The sequence below is a fragment of the Neoarius graeffei genome, chromosome 4, assembly GCF_027579695.1.
Source record: "Neoarius graeffei isolate fNeoGra1 chromosome 4, fNeoGra1.pri, whole genome shotgun sequence".
Lineage (NCBI taxonomy): Eukaryota > Metazoa > Chordata > Actinopteri > Siluriformes > Ariidae > Neoarius > Neoarius graeffei.
Window position 1 is genome coordinate 6,745,260 of NC_083572.1, and position 25,408 is coordinate 6,770,667.

The 25,408-nt window shown below is 41.6% G+C and overlaps 1 protein-coding gene across 1 annotated transcript in view; it reads right to left on the reverse strand.

The window, feature by feature from the left end:
• The window catches only part of kcnh7 (potassium channel, voltage gated eag related subfamily H, member 7), a 126,774-nt gene that overhangs the window by 15,641 nt on the left and 85,725 nt on the right, over nt 1-25,408 (reverse strand). The window contains exons 8-11 of the mRNA XM_060918734.1: nt 22,737-23,162; nt 15,522-15,921; nt 13,730-13,929; nt 699-951 (exon numbers count right to left, since the gene is read on the reverse strand). Of these exons, the coding sequence (XP_060774717.1) occupies nt 699-951; nt 13,730-13,929; nt 15,522-15,921; nt 22,737-23,162 (1,279 nt within the window). The remainder of the gene's footprint in view (nt 1-698; nt 952-13,729; nt 13,930-15,521; nt 15,922-22,736; nt 23,163-25,408) is intronic.

The following is a 25,408-nucleotide window of genomic DNA, read 5'->3' on the forward strand; positions in this document are numbered from 1 at the left end:
CCAACAGCCCCACTCAGCCCGACTCAGCACACCAAGTTTCTTGGATTAAAGTTTCTGTGCACTCGAGGACATGGTCTTTATTTCCAGACGATATGCTGATGGAGATACAAAATCAGCTAGTGTCCGTGTTTGTCTTACAATGTAATCGAGGCAATTTAGGAACTCTGAATTGGTTAATTAACCATTAATCTGTCAAAGCATTTGACCATGAATCTGATTTGTTTCACCAGAACTCCTTGTTTGTTGATGCATGACGCCCCAGTGGCTATAAAGCCAGACTGGTTTATTGGAGTTTACTAGAAAACCCATTTAAATAATTTAGCTGCACTTAATTATGCATGTGACTTTGCTAGTAAATTAAATACATGAGGCAAAATGATTTCCATTACTCGTGTGTGTGTGTGTAGTGAGCAAAACAAATGCCGTTATCTAAATCAATCGTTTAGGTTAAAATTTGTACCTAATGCGGTTCTCGTGAGAGGAAAATACAATATTTTTTCTAAATGTGAAGGATTATTTTCAGGGAATAGATTTTAAATTACAGTCATTGTATCCTGAGCGTAAAACCATGTCACATTCACTCTTATTTACGGTTAATTCAAGGAGGCGAGTACGTGTTATGCATCTTTGATAAATATTTATAGTTTTTATTGATGATATCGCGTGGTCACTGTAGAACCGAACAAAACCTGACTCACCTAAAATAGCCACCACGATGTCGTCCTTCAGGATCTCTATAGATCCTCGGCCGAGGAAATACAGAGCGGTGAGCACATCCCCACAGTGCACCAGGGTATCGCCTGGCGGAGCGTGTGTCGTCTTAAAGCGCATAGCCAAAGCACGCAAACACCCTTTACTGGCCCCTCGGAACGCCTTACAGCCCTGCAGCAGAGACTGATTGAGGTGTAGGCAGATATCAGCCTGCAGACACTCAGGAAATCCCTTCAGCACCTGCAGAGAGCGAGAGACATTCACACAGACCAGACAGAAACCAAAAAAAAAAAAAGTTAATGCAGGTGCAGTGATGAGCAGGCTGAAATCAACATGCACCTGCTTTTCGCTCGACAATTAAAGACAGTCTACAAGACAGGAGAAATTCAGGCCATAATTATTTACACAGTTTGGATTTGGTTTGCTTTTACAGATGGAAGACGAGAAAAACACAGCACAGTTGCCATTTGCGTTGTCCTTTGGTTTTCAAAACTTTTCTCTTGTCTGTACCAGGGTTGCCAGGTCTGCTTGACAAAAGCAGTTCAATATCTATTCAGTCGTCGCCACATGTAGCGTAATATTCAAAAACACTCTCACCACAACATTTCCCCCCCTCTAAATGGATTCCCTGAATAGCTAGTTCTTTCACTGAGGTAACAAAATGTCCTTGTATTATTATATTTATCACCTGAATGAGTTGACAACTTCACTGACACACAACGCAATACAATCGTAGTGCAATACAGAGAGCACGATATGGCCCAAAGGTTCGTAGACCATCGCGCCAGACCATCACACTCATATGTACTTGTTGAACATGATGTCTTCTGGGAAGGTTTTCCAACAGAGGGGAACCGTCAGGGCCTTCTAGGTGTTCAGAGAAGACCCAAACATATAAGCATTTCAAGTGTTATACTTAATTTCTTTCATTATAATTATTCTATTCTAATTCGGCCTCGTTTTCTATCAAATTTGTTTCAGAAATGAAACAGAACATTAAAATCGAGTTATCCAATGAGATTGTTTGGTTCGCTGAGAAGAGTTTAGAGTAGAGGTCCGCACGGGACAGGTCCCGCTCCCGCCCGCAAATCCCACATGATGCAGACGTTTGCGTTATTTCTCACAAAAGTTCTTGTCCTTGGCTTGGGGAATTAAACATGCTGAGCTTAGCTGAGCTCTCCATTGACCGATCCTTCACGTAGCGAGGGTGCGCGTTGCCAGGCACCTCTTTTTAAAGCAGCACTTACTTCTGAAGCACTGTGAGCTTCACTGGAGGAGCTCTGCTCTTCTGCCATGATCGGAGATCTCAAACACGGAAGAGCGGAAAGGAATCGGAAACGTACGCGAGATTAGACCACATCCGCAAATTTAGGCATCTTAAAATGTTTTTATTAATGCCAAATAAAATATCCAGCACAAATTATATATGATAAACATAACTTTTATTTTAAACACGTTTTTAGTTAGCGGGACTGCAGCTTATCATCCCTCCTGCCCGCAACGAGCTTTCAAAATTTGTCCCGCGCCGCACTGCTTTGCGTCGGGTTCCGCGGGACTCCCACGGGAGTGCAGGGCTCTAAGTTTAGAGCTGCTCACTCGTTGGTTAGGACTTCATTGCCATGGCAGTGCATGTTTATGTAGGAAGTATTAACGGATGAATTAACCGTTCAGGTTTTGATTTATAGTGGGAGGGACCAAATATTTAAGTCACCTTCCAGCCAGTGTAGCGTTCATCAGTAGTGTTAGTGAATGCTAATAAAGCGGTCAAGCCAGTGCTATCGAGAGCAAGTAGCGCAGACTAACGACGGAGAAACAAAGATTTCTGTCTCCAGACTCTTCTTCCACGCTGCACGCTCACTGCAGTATTTGTCACTCAGATTTAAGGATTAATTTCCCTGTTTAATTTACCGAGTTACTTTTAAAATCAACATCGACAGCTATACACAATGGCACGACCCGGCACGCTGCCGCTAATCCCTTGCAAAATCTTTTGCCCTGTTGCTTTTTTGGTGTCTGGCTAAGTTTTGGCTGAGCTCAAATCCCAGCTCTAGTAGTAACGGTTCGTCACTGCTTTCCATTAGGTTTTGGAGCGTGGCTCTGTGGATGTGCGTTCATTCGCGAGATCAGACACCGATGTTGGTTGAGGTGGTCTGGGGTGCAATGGTGTTCAGTGGGGTTGAGATCAGGGCTCTGTACAGGACATGCAAGTTTTTCTACTCCAACCTGGAACAGGTTTGGGCCTCTTTATTCCAGTGAAGGGAAACTGTAAAGCTTCAAAGTTTGTGGCAACAGTTCGAGGAAGGTCCATCTATGGATGTAACGGTCAGCTGTCCACAAACTTTTGTCCATACAGTGCCTATACACACACACACACACGGATATAATAAAATAAATGGTGTGCCACACACTCCTAACCTTCAGACAAAATATGATCCCACTCTGTCAGTTCAAAAATAGCCCAATGTTGGCAAGAAAACTGCAGACCTGGCAAAACTGGTCTTAAAATAAAAATCAGTCATGCCGATAAAAATACACTCCGGAAATAACAAAAATCTGTAAACTAGTCCTTGGAGGGGGGAGGGAAAGTAAGAGTTGAACAAAACGGAGGATAAACTTACCTGTAAAACAGCTTCGAGTCTATACTCCACAGTAAAAGAGATGAGCTACCATGCCAAACACATCCAACACCATCATTCAAACTAAATGAACGAACTAGTTCATGTCTGAAATGACCACTTGCTAAACCGACGTTAAGATCGTTTTGGAGCGAAGGCTGACACGAGGACAGTGACAGAAAGACAGAGGAGATTTGGAAAGGAAAGGGTTAACAGCATTTGGCAAGTGCAGCTGTCGGCAGCGAGCTCGGAGATTGGCAGTGCAAAAAGCACCAGGCCGGCTCTGACGCTCCAACTCGCCCTCTTAATGAAGCTCCCACTTAAACATTTCCCCTTGCTGTGTTTATCTGGAGCCACCGCTTACGATGACGTGCGCAAGTCTTTCATCTATCTACTGTCTATTCCAGTTAAGTGTCTACTGGTAGGATATTACGCATGCACAGAGCGAAACAGCATTAGCATTGTTTGAATTAATCTAGTCTTCTAAATTAATAACGTAAACCAAGCGTTTTAATCTGGGAATTAGTCGTTATTATTAGTCATGAGTTATTTGTACCTCCTGTTCTTACCAGAGGATTGAAATCCAAATGAAGCAGATAGGAGAGACAGAGAAAGATATCAGCATAAAAAAAAAAAACCACATTGTTCATATCCTTGCAATCTAATCACAGAAGGTAAGATAAAGTAATGGTTTACTTTAACCTTGCATCGTAAGGCTGACATTACACTGTCACAAACATGTTATTGTAGATATAATACACTGTAATGAGCTGGAATGTCATGACAGGATTGCCCAGACAGCATTACAATTACCAGTAATTGTCATGATCATTATTCATAAGATTGACATAACCCTGTCATTAATGTGTCAAGGAAGACATCAGATCTATACGGAGTTGCTATGACGGTTTCAGAGATGCCAACATTGACAAAAAAAAGAGTAGCATCTCCGAGCGCAGTGGGGTGAAGCCGAGCAAAGCGAGTCTTCCTATTAGGCCGGGGGTCTGGGGGCTAAATTTCAGGGAAGCTCAGAGATGCAATCTAGGCCATTTTGAGCTACTTTTTGAGGAAAATGAATGCAGAGTTTACTGTCCAGTGCACGCTCAGTTATCCAAACTCTCCGGGGGAAAAACTAAGAGGATGTTCCGATAACCGAGCTTGGACTGTAACACAGTGTTTCAGTCGTTTCATCATGATCAATAACAAAAGCCAGAGTAAAAGACAAAAGATTTACGTATACGGTCTTTCAATAACAACAAAATGAATACTGTATTTACTTCCTGAATTGTGCACTAGTCTAATACTGGACTTAACTGAATAAAGTCAATACTGAAAGATGCCCATCCATACAGCTAAACTCAGCATGCTGAAGTGACCGAGATAATTCGTTGTATGTAGCTGACTTTGCTTTCTCCAGTGTACTTCTGTCTTCACTTCATACTAGTTTTTGTGAGCGAAATAAAAAAATTTCAGTTCTGGAACACGACCGATGAAGAGATTTTGCTTCCAGGAAGACGACTGCGCATTTCTGAGCGCTGTGATTGGTCGAGAGCATGAATCAGCTCACATAACATAAGGATACGGAAATTCCCGGAATTATCAGAATCGGTGTAAACAAGGACACGTGGAACAGTCCGAATGCCAAAAATATGCTGATTCGATTGTTACACGGGCAAAACATATTATATTCAGGTCTACATGTAGCACCGTAACTGTGCTTCAAATCCGGAGCTGCTCCACCCAAATCGTGTACGTTGGCATCTCTGCAGTTTATATTCAGGTACAGTATGTTACAGTGCTCAGCGTAAATGAGTCCACCCCCTTTGAAAAGTAACATTTTAAACATCTCAATGAACACAAACAATTTCCAAAATGTTGACAAGTTTAATATAACATCTGTTTAACTTATAACGTGAAAGTAAGGTTAATAATATAAACTTAGGATTACACATTTTTTCACCCCACAACAAAAACTACGACTGTACATCTAGTACTTTGTATGGCCTTCGTGATTTTTAATGACAGCACCAAGTCTTCTAGGCATGGAATGAACAAGTTGGCGACATCAATCTTTTTCCATTCTTCAACAACGACCTCTTTTAGTGACTGGATGCTGGATGGAGAGCGATGCTCAACTTGTCTCTTCAGAATTCCCCAGAGAAAATAATTTCTTTCCACCGTAAAGGTGAAGGCTACAAGAAGATCAGCAAAGCTTTACTTATCAGTCAGAATACTGTCGCAAAAGTGGCACAAAAATTTAAGAAAGATGGAACTGCAACCATCTCACAGAGACGTCCAGGTCGTCCACGGAAGTTAACACCTGGACAGGAGCGTCTTCTGATGAGAAGTGTTGAAGAAAATCGGCGTGTGAGTTCACTGCAGTTATCTAAAGAAGTAGAAAGCCAAACTGGGGTGACTATTTCCCGTGACACAATACAGCGTACACGGCAGAGGAATGGCACGCATGGGTGCCGTCCACGAAAGAAGCCTCTCCTAAAGCCCAGGCACAAAAAAGCCCGCCTAGAGTTTGCCAGGGCCCATGCTGACAAAGATGAAGACTACTGGGACTCTATACTCTGCAGTGATGAGATGAAGATAAATGTTTTTGGAACTGACGGCTTCAAAACTGTATGGCGTCGCAAAGGTGAGGAATGCAAAGAAAACTGCCTGGTGCCTACAGTGAAACATGGTGGTGGCAGCGTCCTTATGTGGGGCTGCATGAGTGCTGCTGGTGTCGGGGAGCTGCATTTCATTGACGGCATCATGAATTCACAGACGTATTGCTCTATACTGAAAGAGAAGATGCTACCATCACTCCGTGCCCTTGGTCGTCGTGCACTTTTCCAACATGACTAAACACACATCTAAGGCCACTGTTGGGTTTCTGAAGAAGAACAGGGTGAAAGTGATTCAGTGGCCAAGTATGTCTCCTGATCTGAACCCAATCGAACACCTATGGGGAATTCTGAAGAAACAAGTTCAGCATCGCTCTCCATCCAGTCACTGGGGCTTTAAGAGAGGCTGCTTTCGTGGACGGCACCCATGCATGCCATTCCTCTGCCGTGTACGCTGTATTGTGTCACGGGAAATAGTCACCCCAGTTTGGCTTTCTACTTCTTTAGATAACTGCAGTGAACTCGCACACCGATTTTCTTCAACCCTTCTCGTCAGAAGACGCTCCTGTCCAGGTGTTAACTACCGTGGACGTCTCTGTGAGATGGTTGCAGTTCCATCTTTCTTAAATTTTTGTACCACTTTTGCTACAGTGTTCTGACTGATAAGTAAAGCTTTGCTGATCTTCTTGTAGCCTTCACCTTTGTGGTGTAAAGAAATGATTTTCTATGGGGAATTCTGAAGAGACAAGTTGAGCGTCGCTCTCCATCCAGCATCCAGTCACTAAAAGAGGTCGTTGTTGAAGAATGGAAAAAGATTGATGCTGCAAAATGTCGCCAACGTGTTCATTCCATGCCTAGAAGACTTGGTGCTGTCATTAAAAATCATGGCGGCCATACAAAGTACTAGATGTAGTAGTTTTTGTTGTGGGGTGCACTCATTTTTGCACCACCCTAATTTGAGTAAAACTGAAAAATGTGTAATCTAAGTTTATATTATTAACCTTACTTTCATGTTATAAGTTAAACAGATGTTATATTAAACTTTGTCTTTTCAACATTATGGAAATTGTGTTCATTGAGATATTGTTTAAAATGTTACTTTTCAAAGGGGGTGCACTCATTTACGCTCAGCACTGTATATTACTTACAGTCATCATGTTCGCGACTGTAATGTTTAATGCCAAGACAGCTTATGTCCAGCTTATGTCACATCCATGTTTGTGCTTGTTTTTATGGTAACATATCAAAAGGCATTACCGTGGTACATTCTTGTTCATCATTAAACGTCAAACCAACCTTCGTTTGATCACTTTTTACTGGCTACCAGTCACTATTGAGTGAGACAGGATTAACCAATCAGGATCATACCATTTTTATGCGCTCAGGAATATCAAAGTAACTGCAGAGGAAGAACTGATATTCTACTGCAAGAGGAGGAGAACTTATCGATCTGATTTTATACGATAAAACTAAAATTTCCTCAATTACTATTAATCATTTCCACTGGAACTGAAAATAAAGGTATTTTATTTTATGGCAACATATGGTGTAATAAGCTGATGGCAGGTTGTGCCTTAAATAACAAAATTGGGAAAAAAAAAATAAAAAAAATTGTGCCATCGCCACCTACTACTGCTTGACATCCAACCAAAATGCACAAGTGTATCCGGTGTGGGAAATAAAGCCGGACCTGCGGACACTGACCGGTGATTTTCGCACTTGCCTGTATTTCTAAAGCATCGAGTTGTATGGCCCATGAAAAAAAAATAGTACAGATATGGGTCTAATCTACTTCTAATTTTCTTCCAAATGTTCCACTGAGCGAATATATTGTGTCGTAACACGGCTTGTGAAACAGGGGCCCCCTGCGGGCGCGAATTTAAAAATTCATAACTCTGCCACCGATGGTCCTAACCCTGCCAAAATTTACAGGCACCTCCTTCTCCCCAAGCCCTTTCGAATCAGCACAGCCCGCTACGACCCTGTCTTGGCCTCTTATTCGCCCCCAAAACCCCCGTACGAGGGCTGCTTGCCGAAATCTTTAACACGAGCCCTGGCTCGAGCCAGCTTTTAAAAATTCATAACTTGGCCATCGATGGTCCTAACCCTGCCAAAATTTACAGACACATCCCTCTCCCCAAGGCCTTTCGAACCAGCCCAGGCTCGGCCCGATCCGATGTCAGGAGCAAGCGCGGCTCACGGAAAGCTTTAGCACGAGCCCTAGCTCCAGCTGCGAGTGTTTTAGGGTTGACAGTATCTGATTGATCCAGTCGGTTGATTAAGAGTTCAGTTTTCATGAAAATTTGCAGTACAGTATGACAAGTGCCAAGCTGCCAATTAATAAATAAGTGCATTTTTTTTTATTCGTAATAAAAATGACAGTCATATGCTTTGGAAGACATACATTTAGAGTTTTTATTTTCTTCTATTCTCCAAGTTCTAGTCCAGCAGATTTTAGTCTGAATGCCAAATGATATGATCGTGTCTAGTTTTGAGTCATTTTAAAAGTCATTTTGTGACAAAGTTACTTGGAATCTTGTCCTCAAAATTTTAACTCGATTATGTAAGAATAGTTATTATTAATTACTAAATTTCTTATAGACTTAGTATAAAAATAGTCATTATAGTACCTATATATGAGCACCAGTAAGTTGTAACCAACTGGAACATCCTTGGTCCCCCCCATACTTTTTTCTAGACATGGAACTGACCTGTGTGCGCTACTGTTTTCTTGGGTAGAACTTTAAGCATTTTTTCTTGAATCTTCTGACATTTTCTTGTAAATTATATTCAATCTGTAGTGTAATTAGCAACTAATGTCTCATGTCATTTGGCCTTTGAGGATCACAAAAACGTGCCTGGAAATAGCTGAGAAGCCATCTCCAGGTATCTAAAGCCCTTCAGCTTCTGGGGCCCCGGACCCCCGGCTGCATTATTCCAGGCCTTTGGCCTGTCATTTGGACGGACGGACAACATTTCAGACTTGTCTGTCCTGTAACAGTTTGCTTAAATGTCCTTATTTCCTACACTGGCACAGATTATATAGAATCAGTCTAATTGTACAGATCAGTGATTTATTTCGTGCATCTCTTCTTCCTGCCCTGAAATTAACTCTTGGATCTACAGTGGTGCTTGAAAGTTTGTGAACCCTTTAGAATTTTCTATATTTCTGCATAAATATGACCTAAAACATCAGATTTTCACACAAGCCCTAAAGGTAGATGAAGAAAGAAAGCACGACTTTATTCATCACACACTTGTGAAATTTCCTCTCTGCATTTAACCCATCTGAAGCAGTGAACACACACATGCGCACACACATACCCAGAGCAGTGGGCAGCCACGCTAACAGCGCCCGGGGAGCAGTTGGGAGTTCGGTGCCTCGCTCAAGGGCACCTCAGCCCAAGGCTGTCCCATATTAACCTAACCGCAAGTTTTTGGACTGTGGGGGGAAACCGGAGCACCCGGAGGAAACCCACGCAGACACTGGGAGAACATGCAAACTCCGCACAGAAAGGCCCTCACCGGCCGCTGGGTTTGAACCCAGAACCTTCTTGCTGTGAGGTGACCGTGCTAACCACCGTGCCACCCAAAGAGAACCCAGTTAAACAAACGAGAATAATATTATACTTGGTCATTTATTTATTGAGGAAAATGAGCCAATATTACATATCTGTGAGTGGCAAAAGTATGTGAACCTCTAGGATTAGCAGTTAATTTGAAGGTGAAAATATGCCGCTTTTCCACTACAAACGCGGCTGAGTCGGGCTGAGCGGGGCTGTTGGAGTTGCATTTCGACTACAACCGCGCTGAACCGTGCTGGCTGGAAGTGGGTGGACACATTGGGTGGAGTTAGCGAAAGTGGGTGGACGTCAGGTGATGTCATTAAGCAGCGCAAACAGTGACATCAGTGATCTTTTAAGCGGTAGTCTCACAACCCGGATAGTAAACAATAAACATGGAGGACATGGAGTCATTAGTGTTGCTGGTCTTGGTGCTGTGGCTTGTTGTCACCGACAACGCAGACAGATAAGAGCGTATAGATGAGGCGAGGCGCATAAGGCTTCAGAAATTCTCGTAATTCTTCTCCTTCCGGGTTTGCGGTGTTTACAGATCCCAGCGTGCTCGCGGGGCGTGTGTGGGCATGTGAGGACACTCCTCCTCACCAATCAGTTTACAGGGGAGTGTCTGCTCACGCCCCCAGCCTCACTCGGCTCGCTTTGGCTCGCTTCAGCCCCACTCCAAAACGGTGCGAGTTTTAGGGGCTAAGCAGGGCTGAAGCGAGCTGAGTCGTGCTGGTTTTTGGTAGTCGAAACGCGAGCCGTGTCGGGCTGAACTGAGCTGAAAAAGGGTAGTGGAAAAGGGCCATTAGAGTCAGGTGTTTTCAATCAATGGGATGACAATCAGGTGTGAGTGGGCACCCTGTTTTATTTAAAGAACAGGGATCTATCAAAGTCTGATCTTCACAACACATGTTTGTGGAAGTGTATCATGGCACAAACAAAGGAGATTTCTGAGGACCTCAGAAAAAGCGTTGTTGATGCTCATCAGGCTGGAAAAGGTTACAAAACCATCTCTAAAGAGTTTGGACTCCACCAATCCACAGTCAGACAGATTGTGTACAAATGGAGGAAATTCAAGACCATTGTTACCCTCCCCAGGAGTGGTCGACCAACAAAGATCACTCCAAGAGCAAGGTGTGTAATAGTCGGTGAGGTCACAAAGGACCCCAGAGTAACTTCTAAGCAACTGAAGGCCTTTCTCACATTGGCTAATGTTAATGTTCATGAGTCCACCATCAGGAGAACACTGAACAACAATGGTGTGCATGGCAGGGTTGCAAGGAGAAAGCCACTGCTCTCCAAAAAGAACATTGCTGCTCATCTGCAGTTTGCTAAAGATCACGTGGACAAGCCAGAAGGCTATTGGAAAAATGTTTTGTGGACGGATGAGACCAAAACAGAACTCTTTGGTTTAAATGAGAAGCGTTATGTTTGGAGAAAGGGAAATATTGCATTCCAGCATAAGAACCTTATGCCATCTGTGAAACATGGTGGTGGTAGTATCATAGTTTGGGCCTGTTTTGCTGCATCTGGGCCAGGACGGCTTGCCATCGTTGATGGAACAATGAATTCTGAATTATACCAGCGAATTCTAAAGGAAAATGTCAGGACATCTGTCCATGAACTGAATATAAAGAGAAGGTGGGTCATGAAGCAAGACAACGACCCTAAGCACACAAGTCGTTCTACCAAAGAATGGTTAAAGAAGAATAAAGTTAATGTTTTGGAATGGCCAAGTCAAAGTCCTGACCTTAATCCAATCGAAATCTTGTGGAAGGACCTGAAGCGAGCAGTTCATGTGAGGAAACCCACCAACATCCCAGAGTCGAAGCTGTTCTGTACAGAAGAATGGGCTAAAATGGCTCGATTCCGCTATCCCAACATTTTAGCTGTATTCAGCAGGTGGCGCTGTGATCAGTCCTCCACTTCCGGGTCGTTCCCAGCCAAAACAATGCTCACTGTGACATTGGTTTGTATAACGTTTCGCTGAAATAAGATTTTATTGATGTTTAACTAAAATAGACGCTTATAAAATGTTGTCAAACGTACAAATATGCGAATTATCGCTCATGCCACATCCATTATTGTGCTTGTGGTCTGGGTAACCGCGTCTACTTCACGTGGCCTGTAAAATATATTTGTGCTTATCGTGCTTATTGATGGGCCAGTTATTGTGAAATCATAATGTTGTTTGATTTTTTTTATATTAATCACATACTTGAATAATCAAACAAATATTTCCTCAAAAGAATGCATACAGAGCAAAAGAATGCATACATTTAAATTTTGATGAGTGCTGATTCTATATTGGTGTATAGTTCATATATTTTGGGATAAGAATTCTGGTAACAGAAATTAACACACACGGCTCCCTCGAGATTGCCTGCGGTTATGGAGAATGTGGAGAGAATGCATGGACATGCAAGTTCAATTAGTCGAAACAATCACAGCATTCGGTAATGCACGAGTCCTCGTGAGTTTTCAAACATTTCAAATTGTCAATCCCCAAATATTTGAGAAGTTGATGTCTAAATACCAGCATAACATCCTAAACTCTGGTTCATAGCCCAATTCCAAAAACCTACCCAATAATAATATCCTTCATATTCCTTGAAAACTTTCCATGTTTTGAGGATGTTTTGAGTTGGGAATGTAAATTATGAGCCTCTTCAGTAAGTATATGTTAAAACACCAAAGCGAACAGAAATGAAATTGGATGTGTCCATTTCCTGCAAATATCACTCTAATCAACTAATGCCAAGGAGTCCAGGGGTGTGGCACTTTTGCCCTTTTTCCACCAAAGCAGTTCCAGGGCTGGTTCGGGGCCAGTGCTTAGTTTGGAACCAGGTTTTCTGTTTCCACTGACAAAGAACTGGCTCTGGGGCCAGAAAAACCGGTTCCAGGCTAGCACCAACTCTCTGCTGGGCCAGAGGAAAGAACCGCTTACGTCAGCGGGGGGCGGAGTTGTTAAGACCAACAACAATAACAAGACCGCAAAAGATCGCCATTTTTAAGCGACGAGAAGCAGCAGCTGTACAAACGCGAAGTCATCCATTATTATTATTGTTGCTGCTGCTTCTTCCGTGTTGTTTTTGCTTCGATATTCGCGCCAAGGTTTATGCAAACGTAGCGACGTAACTGACGTATACAGTGACATAATGATGTGGTTCCCCTTAGCACCGCGAGCTATGGAAAAGCAAACTGGTTCTCAGCTGGCTCGCGAGTTGAATGAGTTGTGAACCAGCACCAGCACTGGCCCCGTACCAGCCCTGGAACTGATTTGGTGGAAAAGGGGTATTTGAGGTTACACTCACAGTGACAGGAATGATCAAATTGACGATTTAACAGACTATTTTCATCACGAAAAACATTTACTTGATGGCTCCGTATCTTTAAAATTTACAAGATGTTATTAAACTTAAAACAAACCACAATAAACCCTGAATAAACACTTTGTTGGTTTGGGCTGTGCGGCGTCCACAGTCATTGACATTGTTGAACGACCCAGTGACGCGCACGCCACCTGTTGACTACTCCGCACATATCATAGCGGAACTGAGCCATTCCTCTAAGCCGGTGTGCAGGACTGATCAACAGTTACCGGAAACGTTTAGTTGCAGTTATTGCTGCACAAGAGGGTCACACCAGATACTGAAAGCAAAGGTTCACATACTTTTGCCACTCACAGATATGTAATACTGGATCGGATCATTTTCCTCAATAAATGACCAAGGATATATTTTTCTCATATTTGTTTAACTGGGTTCTCTTTATCTACTTTTAGGACTTGTGTGAAAGTCTGATGATGTTTTCGGTCATATTTATGCAGAAATATAGAAAATTCTAAAGGGTTCACAAACTTTGTATGCACTGCGTTAAACTGTCATGGCAACAAAGATTAATTATAGAGAAAAGTAGAATATTCTCCTGTTTGTACTTCATCAGGTGTCAAAACTACAATTCTCTTCTAAGTTAACAGTTTGTTCTTGTTTACTCAATATCAAGCGCGTACAAGAGCTAATGTTCTGCGGACAAGATATTTTAGATAGCTAAACAGATTGATGTAGTCAATATATCCATAAATAACTATACTATTAGTATCAATTATTCAAATGTCTTCTCAGCAATTAAAAGTGATGTATAAGAAAAGAACTGGACACATTAATACACAGATGCATGCGCGTGTGCACACACACACACACACACACACACACACACACTATACCATGTTCATATCAATGCCGTTGGTGTAGGTCCAGGCGTGTTGGAAATACTCCTCCAGCCTCTGACGCAGTGGGTTGGGAATCTGGTGGAAGCGGATGAACTCCTTGACACGGAGCATCTGCAGGTGATATCGCGCCGTTCCCGAGTACAGACGCTGGATGATTGCTGAAACGTTCCCGAAGATGCTGGCATACATCAGGGCTGGGGTCAGAGGTCAAAGAAATGGGGTCAAAATGTTTCAAGAAGCCAATCTACAGTAAATTCTGGAATTACTGTCACCCTTCCAGAGAAAATAACGGCTAAAACCGACGAGAGTTCTTCAAAATATATATTTATACTTGTATAGTTACTATTCATACATTACTACTACAGTAATGGCAAAATGGTTTATTGTGAAAATGTCACTACAATCTGCTATGATGATTTCCCTTGCAGTATGGGTGATTCTCATGAAGACCTTCACATTAACAAAGTTTTTCACCTCATTTCAGTATTTTTTCAAGTTGAGAGCCTAAAATAGAGTATGAACTTTACTATGCTGATCTTTTTTTAATGGAAAAATATTTTAATAGAATTTTATTCTTATTTGAGGCTTACATGATCCAGAATAATTCTCATCACCATTACAGTAAATGATGAAGCTAGATCATGAGTTAAAAACATATTTTTTGACAATTTATTTCATATTTCCACAAAATATCCCATTAAATGAACAGCACAATCCATGACAATTACTTTATATATTTTTTGACATTTATTTATTGCCCTCACAGTGCATGGTAATGAGAATATTGAGTAACGGTAATGAGACACTCTTGGCTAATTTCACAAATAACCTGAAATGCTAGCATCCTATAACTCTGCCACATGTTAAAGCCTTATATTGTGATGATAATCATAAAATAATATATTTTTTTATTTTTAAAAGTAATGAGTATTAAGCCATAACGGTAATGATAATAGACAGTGTAACTGAGGACAGATTTAGCAACATTAACAAATATCACAAAGTAAGAGAAGAGTGAGCAACTGACCATGTCTCCATTTTGAATCTTGTATCTGAAGTGATGCATCATGGGATAGCTGATCAATTTAAAGGCACTGTGTACTTTTTATAGGGGGGTGAAATCATGAGAAACATTTGGTGCGGACACAGTTATTTTGTTTAAAATCAAGTACCTTTTTCTGTTCAACACAAAAAATATTAATATTATGCATAAATATAGATGTTTTAAAATAACTTTACACTGTATTTTTTTAATATAATTAGGAATTTTTATATGATTTAAAGTAAACATTAAAAAAAGGGATGCGGACACATAACGGTAATGAGAATTTCCATAGATTTTTGGTTTAATTGATATAAAAATTAGTTTATATGATGATGAAAACCATTTGTCCATACAGTGCTCCCTATTTTCTTTACACAAAATATCAGAGTTTATGTGAATTAAGTATTGATTTTGGAAAATGCGTCCTGGACATGTTCACTGCAGCTTCATGAGAATCACCCATATATGTGTGTGTGTGTGTGTGTGTGTGTGTATTATATTTTTATATACAACACTGCAACACCTGTAAATTGCTATGGTTAAAGATTAATCTACATTAAAGGTGCAATATCAGGCTACAAAAAGACAAGAATGGCACAGCCAGAAATTTTGCCTTTTTTTTTAAGTTCACGCATGGCTCATTTTAAATGAAAAATATTATTTGTTCACTCATTTCCAATAGGCATTATGTGACAAGTTTTATCCTTTTTAACATCAAATATGAATTGTTTTGCTACTCACATCCGATCAGCATGACGCAGATGGAGAATATCTTTTCTGAATTGGTGTTGGGCGAGACGTTCCCGAAGCCGACGCTCGTCAGGCTGCTAAACGTGAAATACAGCGCCGTCACGTACTTGTCCTTGATTGACGGGCCCGAGGACGGGTCGCTGTAGTTGTACTGCTTGCCGATGGACATGCCGAGGTTGTCGAGCCAGCCGATGGTGTGCTCCAGATAGGGTTTCTCTACGTTGCCGATGGCGTACCAGATACATGCCAGCCAGTGCGCGATCAGCGCAAAGATGCACATTAGCAGCATGAGCACGGCGGCGCCATACTCAGAGTAACGGTCCAACTTACGGGCCACGCGTACTAACCGGAGCAGCCGGGCCGTCTTTAATAGACCAATCAGAGTTGTGGTCTGGTGGAGAGAGAGCGAAAACATGAGCAATCCTGGAAATGTCGAGTGCTGTTTCATTAAATTAACTCTCAGAGCAAGAGCACTGCATTTTAGATTTGTAATAAGAAAGGAATAGAACACCGTCATGCTGTTGTAGGAAAATAATCAACAATAAAACCTGTTTTACTCCTCTTGTACTACAGCAATTACAATTTTGTATTTACTAAAGAATTACACTTTTTTCAATTTATAGTGAATATTTATAGTGAAGTGTTCAGATATTCCTTCCCCAGCCTCTTTTTTCGCTCAATTTGAGTTAATTGGAAAAAATGGTTGCTTTTTTTTTTAATAAACAGAGAAACTGCAGACTGTAAACCCCTCTGCCCCAAGCCTCAATGCCAGGCATTGCCCGAATGCCTGATTTGCCTGACCAAGACGCTCGGTCAGAAATATTTTAGTGAACTAGGCCCGTTCAGGCACAGCTATGGTCAGCTTCTTTAAGCACAAAAATGATTTTTGAGCGAGTACATTACAAAACACAAGATGTACCGTATTAACCAGCATCCTCGCCTCCCCTGTGATCGCCATTTTGGTTTATTCTTCCCGATTTGTGATGGCGATTCTGATTGGCTCGCTTCAGGTGTGCGTGTGCATTTGTGCTTTTCGTCACCACGAGTGGTCGCTGGTGCCCTCTACGTTTTCCTGGGTTGACTTCAGGACGTCCACATAAATGGGTCCGTCTCAGAAACTGCTCTCTCATTTGGGACATTATGGTCAAAAAATACATTTTCTAATTTTACTTTTTTTTTTTGCATTTACCGAACACTCAATGTTTCTTTTGTCATGTTTAATAAAGATAGCATCTTGCTTTATCTGGCCTCCACTGTGGAAAAATTTTTTGATTACAATTCAAATGCTTTTGTAAAATTGATTTACATATAAAATAACTCCATCATGAAGAATTAAAGCCCCTCCTTCACAGATGAGTGAAAACATTGAAGAAATGTCCTCTTTTTGATTGCTTGGGTTAAAAATGCCAAGTTATGATGACTGAATTGATTTATTCACTTAAATATGAATAATGTGATACATTTTGGGTGTTTGATATGGCGAAATAGGACACAATGGAAAAATCAAGAACACACCGGAAAGATGAGAATAACGGCGGTGGTAAAAGAACAGCGACTGTACCGGCTGAAGGTCGTGCGGGTCTCTGCTGCGGCGCACGAGCAACGGGACATCACTACCGCACCGGACGGAGCGCGAGGCAGGGGCGGGGCAAAATGACTGGCCGTAGATTCTATCAAAAGTTCGATCTAAATTGACCATGATCGCAAAATATTGGCCAAAAATACGCAAACACTACGAAATATGAAAGTAAGATGAAAAAGAAACATTCTATTGCCTTATACTGCAAGACTAAAACAAAATAAAACTGTCAAAACTCGCCTTTTCAGCGATAACGTCCGAACAGATCACCCGCGTAACAGAAAAACCGCAAATGGAAGCACGATCAACTTCTAACTGCTGGAGTGGAAAATTCCATTCTACACATGCAAATTGTTAATGCGTGTCCTTCCCCGCACACAAATAACACGCTACGGTAAAAAATAGACCACGACTCATTTTATAGCTCAGAAATTCATACAAGACCAGCTACCATCGTAACATATTCTGTAAGAAACATATTCTATACCTAACTTTCAGCTTTCATTTTAAAAAACAAAATCGCAGATTTATAACTAAATTTTTATATGGCGTAGTGATTTTAAGTTACTACTTTGGGTGAGGTCGTGACCTTGACCCTGAGGCTTTCCGTTTAGATCAAAACACACGATCGTATTGGTTTTGGGTTTGCGGAAAATGGAGTTACGACGGCAATCAAATATTTTGCATGATGTTTTATTACGGTTATGATTATTCTGTGAGCGCACCAATCCTTAGGTGGATAAAGTTACAACTTAAAATACAATTAGTGATAACTGTAGACTTTTCAGTGGACTACAACCTTTTTAAGGGAATGCGATGTAGTCGACCATTTATCATGTCCCAGATCAAGCCGCCATTTTTCCACAAATTTGCAGAATTTTTGCCAAATTCTGAAGAGTATTCACATCAAAGATTTAGTTTTATCTGTATCATTTCTTTCATCATTTTATTTCAAATTAAAACCAACATCACCATTCAAAACCGTATAGTTTATTGACTGAGTATATTTAGTGGGGGACCCCCACAGTACCCAGTTTCTGAGACAGACCCATATATGTAAAAAAGCTCGTGGTAAGTACATTCAGTGAATGGAAAGACATGCTTTTGTGTCTCAAATAGAAACCACACCCTCTACAGTAAATATATACATCATACCATCGATATATATCATTTACATAGTGAACTATCCCATAGATGAATGTATTTTACCCCATTTACCATTGGCCCATCATGCATGTGAAGTGAAGATGATTGGGAGGGGAGGATGATAGGAGGAGGACGGAAGGAATCGGTGAATTGAGGGATAGAAATCATCTTTTTTGTGTGTTTTGTGTCCTAAACTCTATATAAAAAGATGTATTACATACTAGTACCATACTTAAGTCTTACATATATGATATTGATTTATGTTTCATGTTTTCAGGGCTTGTCTTGTTCTTCTGTTGCAGAAATAAATGTTTTTAAAAATAAATGTTTTTTTGTATAAATAACTCAATTATGCCCCTAGAAAACACATCAGTATTGCCTTCAACCGTGTACTTGAAAACTTGCCAAAGTATCACAAAATTTTAGGGCAAAATGAAATTCAAGGGGGGCAAAAGGTGTCAAAAGTTAACGCTGAGGCCTGTGTCCTGAAGACTCTGCTTTGCCGTAAAACGTTACCCCGTCTGTTACAGACCTGACACTGGAGACTCATTCCAAAAACGGTAAATATATAAACGTCTAAATAACCTAAACTAAATAAGATGTCTAAAAATCTAACATTACACACTTTTCAAATCATAGATGTGACCCCTCACCGAATCCAGGGACACATGTCGGCCGAAACGAATCCGAGATAATCGCAAAAGAAGCATTTTTTTTTTCGAAATTTGTGATTTTTGTTTTTTTCCATCATGTGCAAGTTGAGATCTTGAAGAATGCAATCAGTATTTCAGATAATAGATTGTTTTGTTGGAAAAGCATACATTTTTTGTTGCAAATTGTCTCGTTTTTGTCAGGACTGTAGCCTGCTGGGGGGTGTGGGTAAATTACCATATGGGCCATTCACATGATGATTTAAGTCTTTTGTTTTTTTTCGCGAATCAGCTGTATGATACGAGCTGAGCGCATGGCTACTTAACTGCATACAGGCGTGTGATTTCACTATGGAATGAGTTACTAAACAGAGCGCAGAGGAGCTGAAACACCGCGAAGCAAACAGACACACGGTATTTACATCGGAGATGACCATTTCCAGCAAAAAAAAAAACCCCGCAACCTCGTTTTCCAGATTGAATGGAATACTTGAATGATCGGATGATACACGGACCGTTCTAGGATTACATTCCATCGGAGGCATTGGTGTGTGCAAGGCGCCGTTTCTCTTTCTGATGGGGTAAGTTTATTAATCTAAGGCTGTGTGGTTATTTTTGCATGTAACGGAGAGTGTTGTGGTTTGGTTAAGCCTAGGTCACAACCGGACGTACGATTTTTTGGTCGTGTGATTTTTGGCGTTTCCCAAATCGCTGCGGGGTTTTTTTTGTTCACAGAGAAAGACGTGCATTGGCTGTAAGTTTGTCTTGCAACCTGAAAAAAACGTAAGCGCTCATAGAGTTTGTTTGACATGACAAAGAACCTCTGCGGCCGGTCTGCGGCTCGAAAATTAGCACATCACACGCGCGCTCTCGTGCGTTTCATGCGCGCTCTCGTGCGTTTCTTGTGTTTTTTGCATGTAGACCGGCCGTAGGAGCGCGTACTGTACAGCCGGTTGTGACTGAGGCTTTACATGAAACTAGTGTTGTGTTAGTTGTGTCATCATCGTGCTATCTTTCTTTCTTACGGTGTGAGTAATTTTTCAACCACAAAACGTTAAAGTATACTTTAGGACTTATTTTTGTACTTCATAATTGTGTTGGGCATACTTTGCATGGAAGGAAAATTGACGTGGTGATCTTTGTTTACATGAAAGTAGCATCGTGCTAGCTCGTAGGGGGTAGGGCTTTCCTTAATATCATGCAAATGAGCACCATTATGTGCCCGCCCTGCACCCAGAGTAGCTGAGATGGAAAACTTTGAGGGCGATTTTCTCCCTTTTCTGTTTTAAGAAGTATACACTTTCAAAAGGCCACACATTCTTCAAATATTGTCAGATCTCCACACGGAAGGCATCATTGGAAAGCTTAGAAACTGTACTTTCTGAATCTGTCAATAACTCAAAATGCCCCCGGGCCGACATGTGTCCCTGGATTCTATTTTCTGACACATATATTACACCGAATGGCCACCATACGCATCCCATAGAAACAATAACGTACCAGTTAAACCTGTGATTTGTCAGATCTGCCGTTACAGAGAATTAATCAACACCTCCAGACCAAACAGAATCAGGAATTCAGCGGAGGTGTTTAAGAGCTGAGAAAAGAATAAACCTGGATGTGAATATCGACGATGGTTAAGCGGAGTGTGGGCTGTATTTTTATACAAACACAATACCTTCAATAACCTAAAATGGAGAGCCGGTGAAGAACAACTGATCGTTTAACACAGGGGTTCTCAACCTTTTGCAACCTGGGCCCCACCAAAGCTGGTTCATTGCAGTTGGGGGCCCCCTCTTCTCGCCCCGCCCCCATCCCCCCCCCAAACACACTCACCCGCAGTGACGCCACCCGACCTACAGCACCTTATATCGACCGATAGATAGATAGATAGATAGATAGATAGATAGATAGATAGATAGATAGATAGATAGATAGATAGATAGATAGCTAGCTAGCTAGCTCCGGGCTAGATTATTATTATCATTATTATTATTAGTAGTAGTAGTAGCAGTAGCAGCAGTAGTAGCATTATCCATTCCGTAGAAATACATAGGCCTATTATCATTATTAGGCTATTGTTATAATTGGCAGTAGCACCACATTTCTAATCTGCTTTCGGGCATTATAATTATTATAATTATTATTATTATTATTATGGCCTATTATCATTACTAAGCTGTTGGCAGTAGTACAAGACTTATGTTCTTTCAGGCATTATTATTATTATTATTATTATTATTATTGCTGTTGTTGGTTGTTGATATTATTATTATTATTATGCTATTATTATTATTATTATTAATAGGCATCATTATTATTATTATTATTATTATTATTATTAGTGTTTTATTAGGTATTTTATTAGGCTTATCATTAGCTGGCTATTGATATCATTGGGAATTGGGACCAGGCGTGAATTTAGGTTTTACTTTTTACTGTGCCTTTGTGATCTGCATTTGCGTTAATGCGAGACCTGAGCCTGCTTTGCCTTACAAAGATCCTCGATTCTTGGCGAAATGTTTGACAAGCACAGTCTCAAGTCATCCTCAATTTGCGCACGATTGCGATATTTCGTTTTGAGCGCAGTCATTTTTGAAAATCCTGCCTCACACAAGTAGGTCGATGCGAATGGGATGAGCAGTTTCAAGGCTACGTCACACAGTTGCGGGTACTCCTGCATCAATGCTGCCCAGAATGTCGAAAGAGGGCATGAGGTGAAGACTGCCTTAAGTCTACTGTCACTCTTCAGCTCAATAAGCTGTTCCTGCATGTCAACTGGAAGTTCGTCAGCAGTACACACAAATGGATCTCGAACCCACGCAAAAGAGCGATAATCCTCTGTGAAGTATGCCGCAAACTGTTTTCTCATTACCGACAGGTGCTCTGACGCTGCTTGAAAGACAGATGAGAAATCGTGGGAAGTGCCTGCATTACTGATAAAGTCTGCAAGGCTTGGGAACATATCACAGTTCCCCCGACTGATGCGGCCACACACACAAGATTTTATGATAGATTGATGATAGATTTTATAATAGTATTGATTTGTATGTAATAGTCCAATGTCCTGCATTTTGACATGGGTAAATGTGTTGCATCTGCTTAGCTACTATAGCCTGTTAGCCCCAGATTTTTTTTTTCCTCCATACATGAAGCCTACTCGCGACCCCCCTGGAGTACCTCCGCGCCCCACCAGGGGGGCGCGCCCCCCCGGTTGAGAACCACTGGTTTAACAGGAAAGGGAACGCTAAACACTGTAACCGCAGTGCTCCCTGATGGAAACCTACACCAACATTTACAAAGCATTATTCCAACACGTGTCGGCTGTTATAAAGATTAGCACGCACTTAACACTTGAGCTGCATTTATCTTTTAAACATAAGGTTGTGTTACGATGGTTTCCATCATGGCAGCTGACTCTGTAGCTCGGTATATCAGAATCACACGACGGTCATGACAGTTATGAAAACTCATGTAATTGTCAGGACAGAGTAATGTAAATATTTTCCCTAAGCCCAATCTAAACCGAATGTGATTTTGATGTCTGGTAAAACTTCACCGCTGTTATGGCGTTTTAATGTTACAAAGCGTGAAAACACAACAAATACCAAGCAGTCTTTTTGACAGCTGGTGCTTGTTCAAATAAACTTTCAGACACCTAAGACAACATTTTACACACACAAAAAAAAAAATTCAAGTCAAACGGTCTTAGGAAAATCTGCATTTCATTTTAAAGTGCGCACTCCAGTAACATTTTTTTTCTAACCTCTTGCTTTGTCAAAATATGTTTAAATCCAAAGGAAACGGAATACAACGAGACATGTTTCTCACCTCCTCTGATCCCGATCCGAATATGAGGAGGTCAAAGGGAATGGCGGCCACAATGTCGATAAGGAACCACCCTTTAAAGTAGTGCACGGCGATCTTAGCCGGGTGGCTGACCACCTCGTCGTTGGCGTTGACGTACGTGGTGCGGAAGTTGATGAGGATGTCGACGATGAACATGATGTCCACGATGAGGTCGACCACGTTGAGCGGGTTACACGAGTAGCCACAAACGCGCCTCTTCTTCTCCTCGGGGTCGTTGAGCAGGAAGGCGGCGCTGTACGGGGTGAAGATGGCCGTGTAAATGACCAGCAGCAGGATGAGCCAGTCCCACACGGCCTTGAAAGGGCTGTAGTGCAGGATGGTGAACTTGTCGATGCGCTGCGTTTGAAGCTTGTACTCCGGAAGCACGTCCGCACCCAAAGACAACACCTAAGGAAGAGACAGAGAGCGGATGTACTGAACGAGGTCGAGTGGTACTGTTACAGGAAAATAAAGGTGCTTTATACTTCCTCTGAAGAACGAAGCATCATACTTTTTATCCATATATTAATTTTGTGGAACATATATGTTTGAGTCCTTGCTGCAGAACCAAAAGTCACAATGCTGGACAACACCAGCAACATCCAACCTGGGGAAAACAAAACAAAAAAAACACCCACTCCACCCAGGTACGAGGAGCTGGATCAGGGCTGACTCCACCCCATGCACTTGCGTCATTTGAACATCTGAGAAAGCAGTTAGCTCCTGTAATTAGTGATGTTATAGCAGTCATAAACAGTCTGCTTCTCTTTTTTTTCCCCTTAAGACAAACACAGAACTTGTCAACCACGAAGCAAAGACTTTCCTTCGTCTGAAAACGGACTGTTACAAAGCACAGACACTGGAGACTTCTTACAAAACGTGTTTTTTTCCTTCTTTTTTTATTTATTCTTTATCAACACTTTCTGACCAATCAGAATCAAGAACTCAACAGTGCTGTGGTGTAAATTAAAGCGATACGTAATTAGGTTTATGAAATAAAGAGGCACTTGGCATCGAGCTCTGATTTTCAATTCCTGCTTTAAAGGAACAGTCCACCGTATTTCCATAATGAAATATGCTCTTATCTGAATTGAGACGAGCTGCTCCGTACCTCTCCGAGCTTTGCGCGACCTCCCAGTCAGTCAGACGCGCGGTCACTCCTGTTAGCAATGTAGCTAGGCTCAGTATGGCCAATGGTATTTTTTAGGGCTGTAGTTAGATGCGACCAAACTCTTCCGCGTTTTTCCTGTTTACATAGGTTTATATGACCAGTGACATGAAACAAGTTCAGTTACACAAATTGAAACGTAGCGATTTTCTATGCTATGGAAAGTCCGCACTATAATGACAGGCGTACTAACACCTTCTGCGCGCTTCGGCAGCGCATTGATACGGAGCTCAGATATCAATGCGCTGCAGAAGGTGTTAGTACGCCTGTCATTATAGTGCGGACTTTCCATAGCCTAGAAAATCGCCACGTTTCAATTTGTGTAACTGAACTTGTTTCATATCACTGGTCATATAAACCTCTGTAAACAGGAAAAACGCAGAAGAGTTTGGTCGCATCTAACTACAGCCCCAAAAAATACCATTGGCCATGCTGAGCCTAGCTACATTGCTAACAGGAGTGACAGCGCGTCTGACTGACTGGGAGGTCGCGCAAAGCTCGGAGAGGTACGGAGCAGCTCGTCTCAATTCAGATAAGAGCATATTTCATTATGGAAATACGGTGGACTGTTCCTTTAAATTCGAACATTTTAAATCGTTTGCTTTTACCAAAATCATGAGACTCGGCTTCGACACTTGGTCCGAAAGTGCAACTTCACCATGTGTGTGTGTGTGTGTGTGAGAGCAAGTGCTGTCCTGCAGCCCATTTTTCCCCAGACACCTTGGATTAGTCGTGCAGAGAGCCTTTTTGATTGTGCACTTAAAGAGTTTGATGGTGTGTGTGTGTGTGTCTGTGTGCACGCGCATGTGTAGGAAGGGCTCCTTCAGGCAACCCCAGTGTTGTGGAGATAATTACCAGAGCCATTGTGTCCTCTCAGCACCCGAGACAGACAGAGAGAGCAAAAGAAACGGAGTGGGAGAGACAGACAGACAGACAGAGAGATCCTGAAGGCACAGCAATTACTGTCACAGAAAGCAGGAGGAAACGGTCAGGAATAGAAGCAACTTCTCATCGCGCCTTTTTTTCACCCTCTCTCGCTCTCCCTGATTAATCTGTAGACTTCAGTGGCTTGGGGGTCAAAGGTCGTGCTTAAAATAGCTCTTCCAGCGGCTGAACAGGAAGCAGAATGGCGTAGGCGTACTGTTTAATTATGCATGTGATATATCAGGCGGCTTACTGGCTCTAGTGCTAAACTTAAAGTTTTTTCCATCGCTGAGCATCTATTTAAAACCTGAGATCTTACTAGATTTGTAATGCAGATTTAAAAAAAAATAATAAAAATTGGTGTTTCCTAGGTACCAGATCAGAAAGCAGGTTTAAGGAGTATGCTTTAGAACTGTGTGGTACTTTCGGGCTGTTTTCTGCTCAGTTTAATCGATACACAGAGAAGGTTTATCTGATTCTATATTCAGAATCAGGCTTCAAATGCCTTTCTGTTCTGAACACTCTGAACTGATCTGTCTGCAGTAAGACGGCATGACAGCAA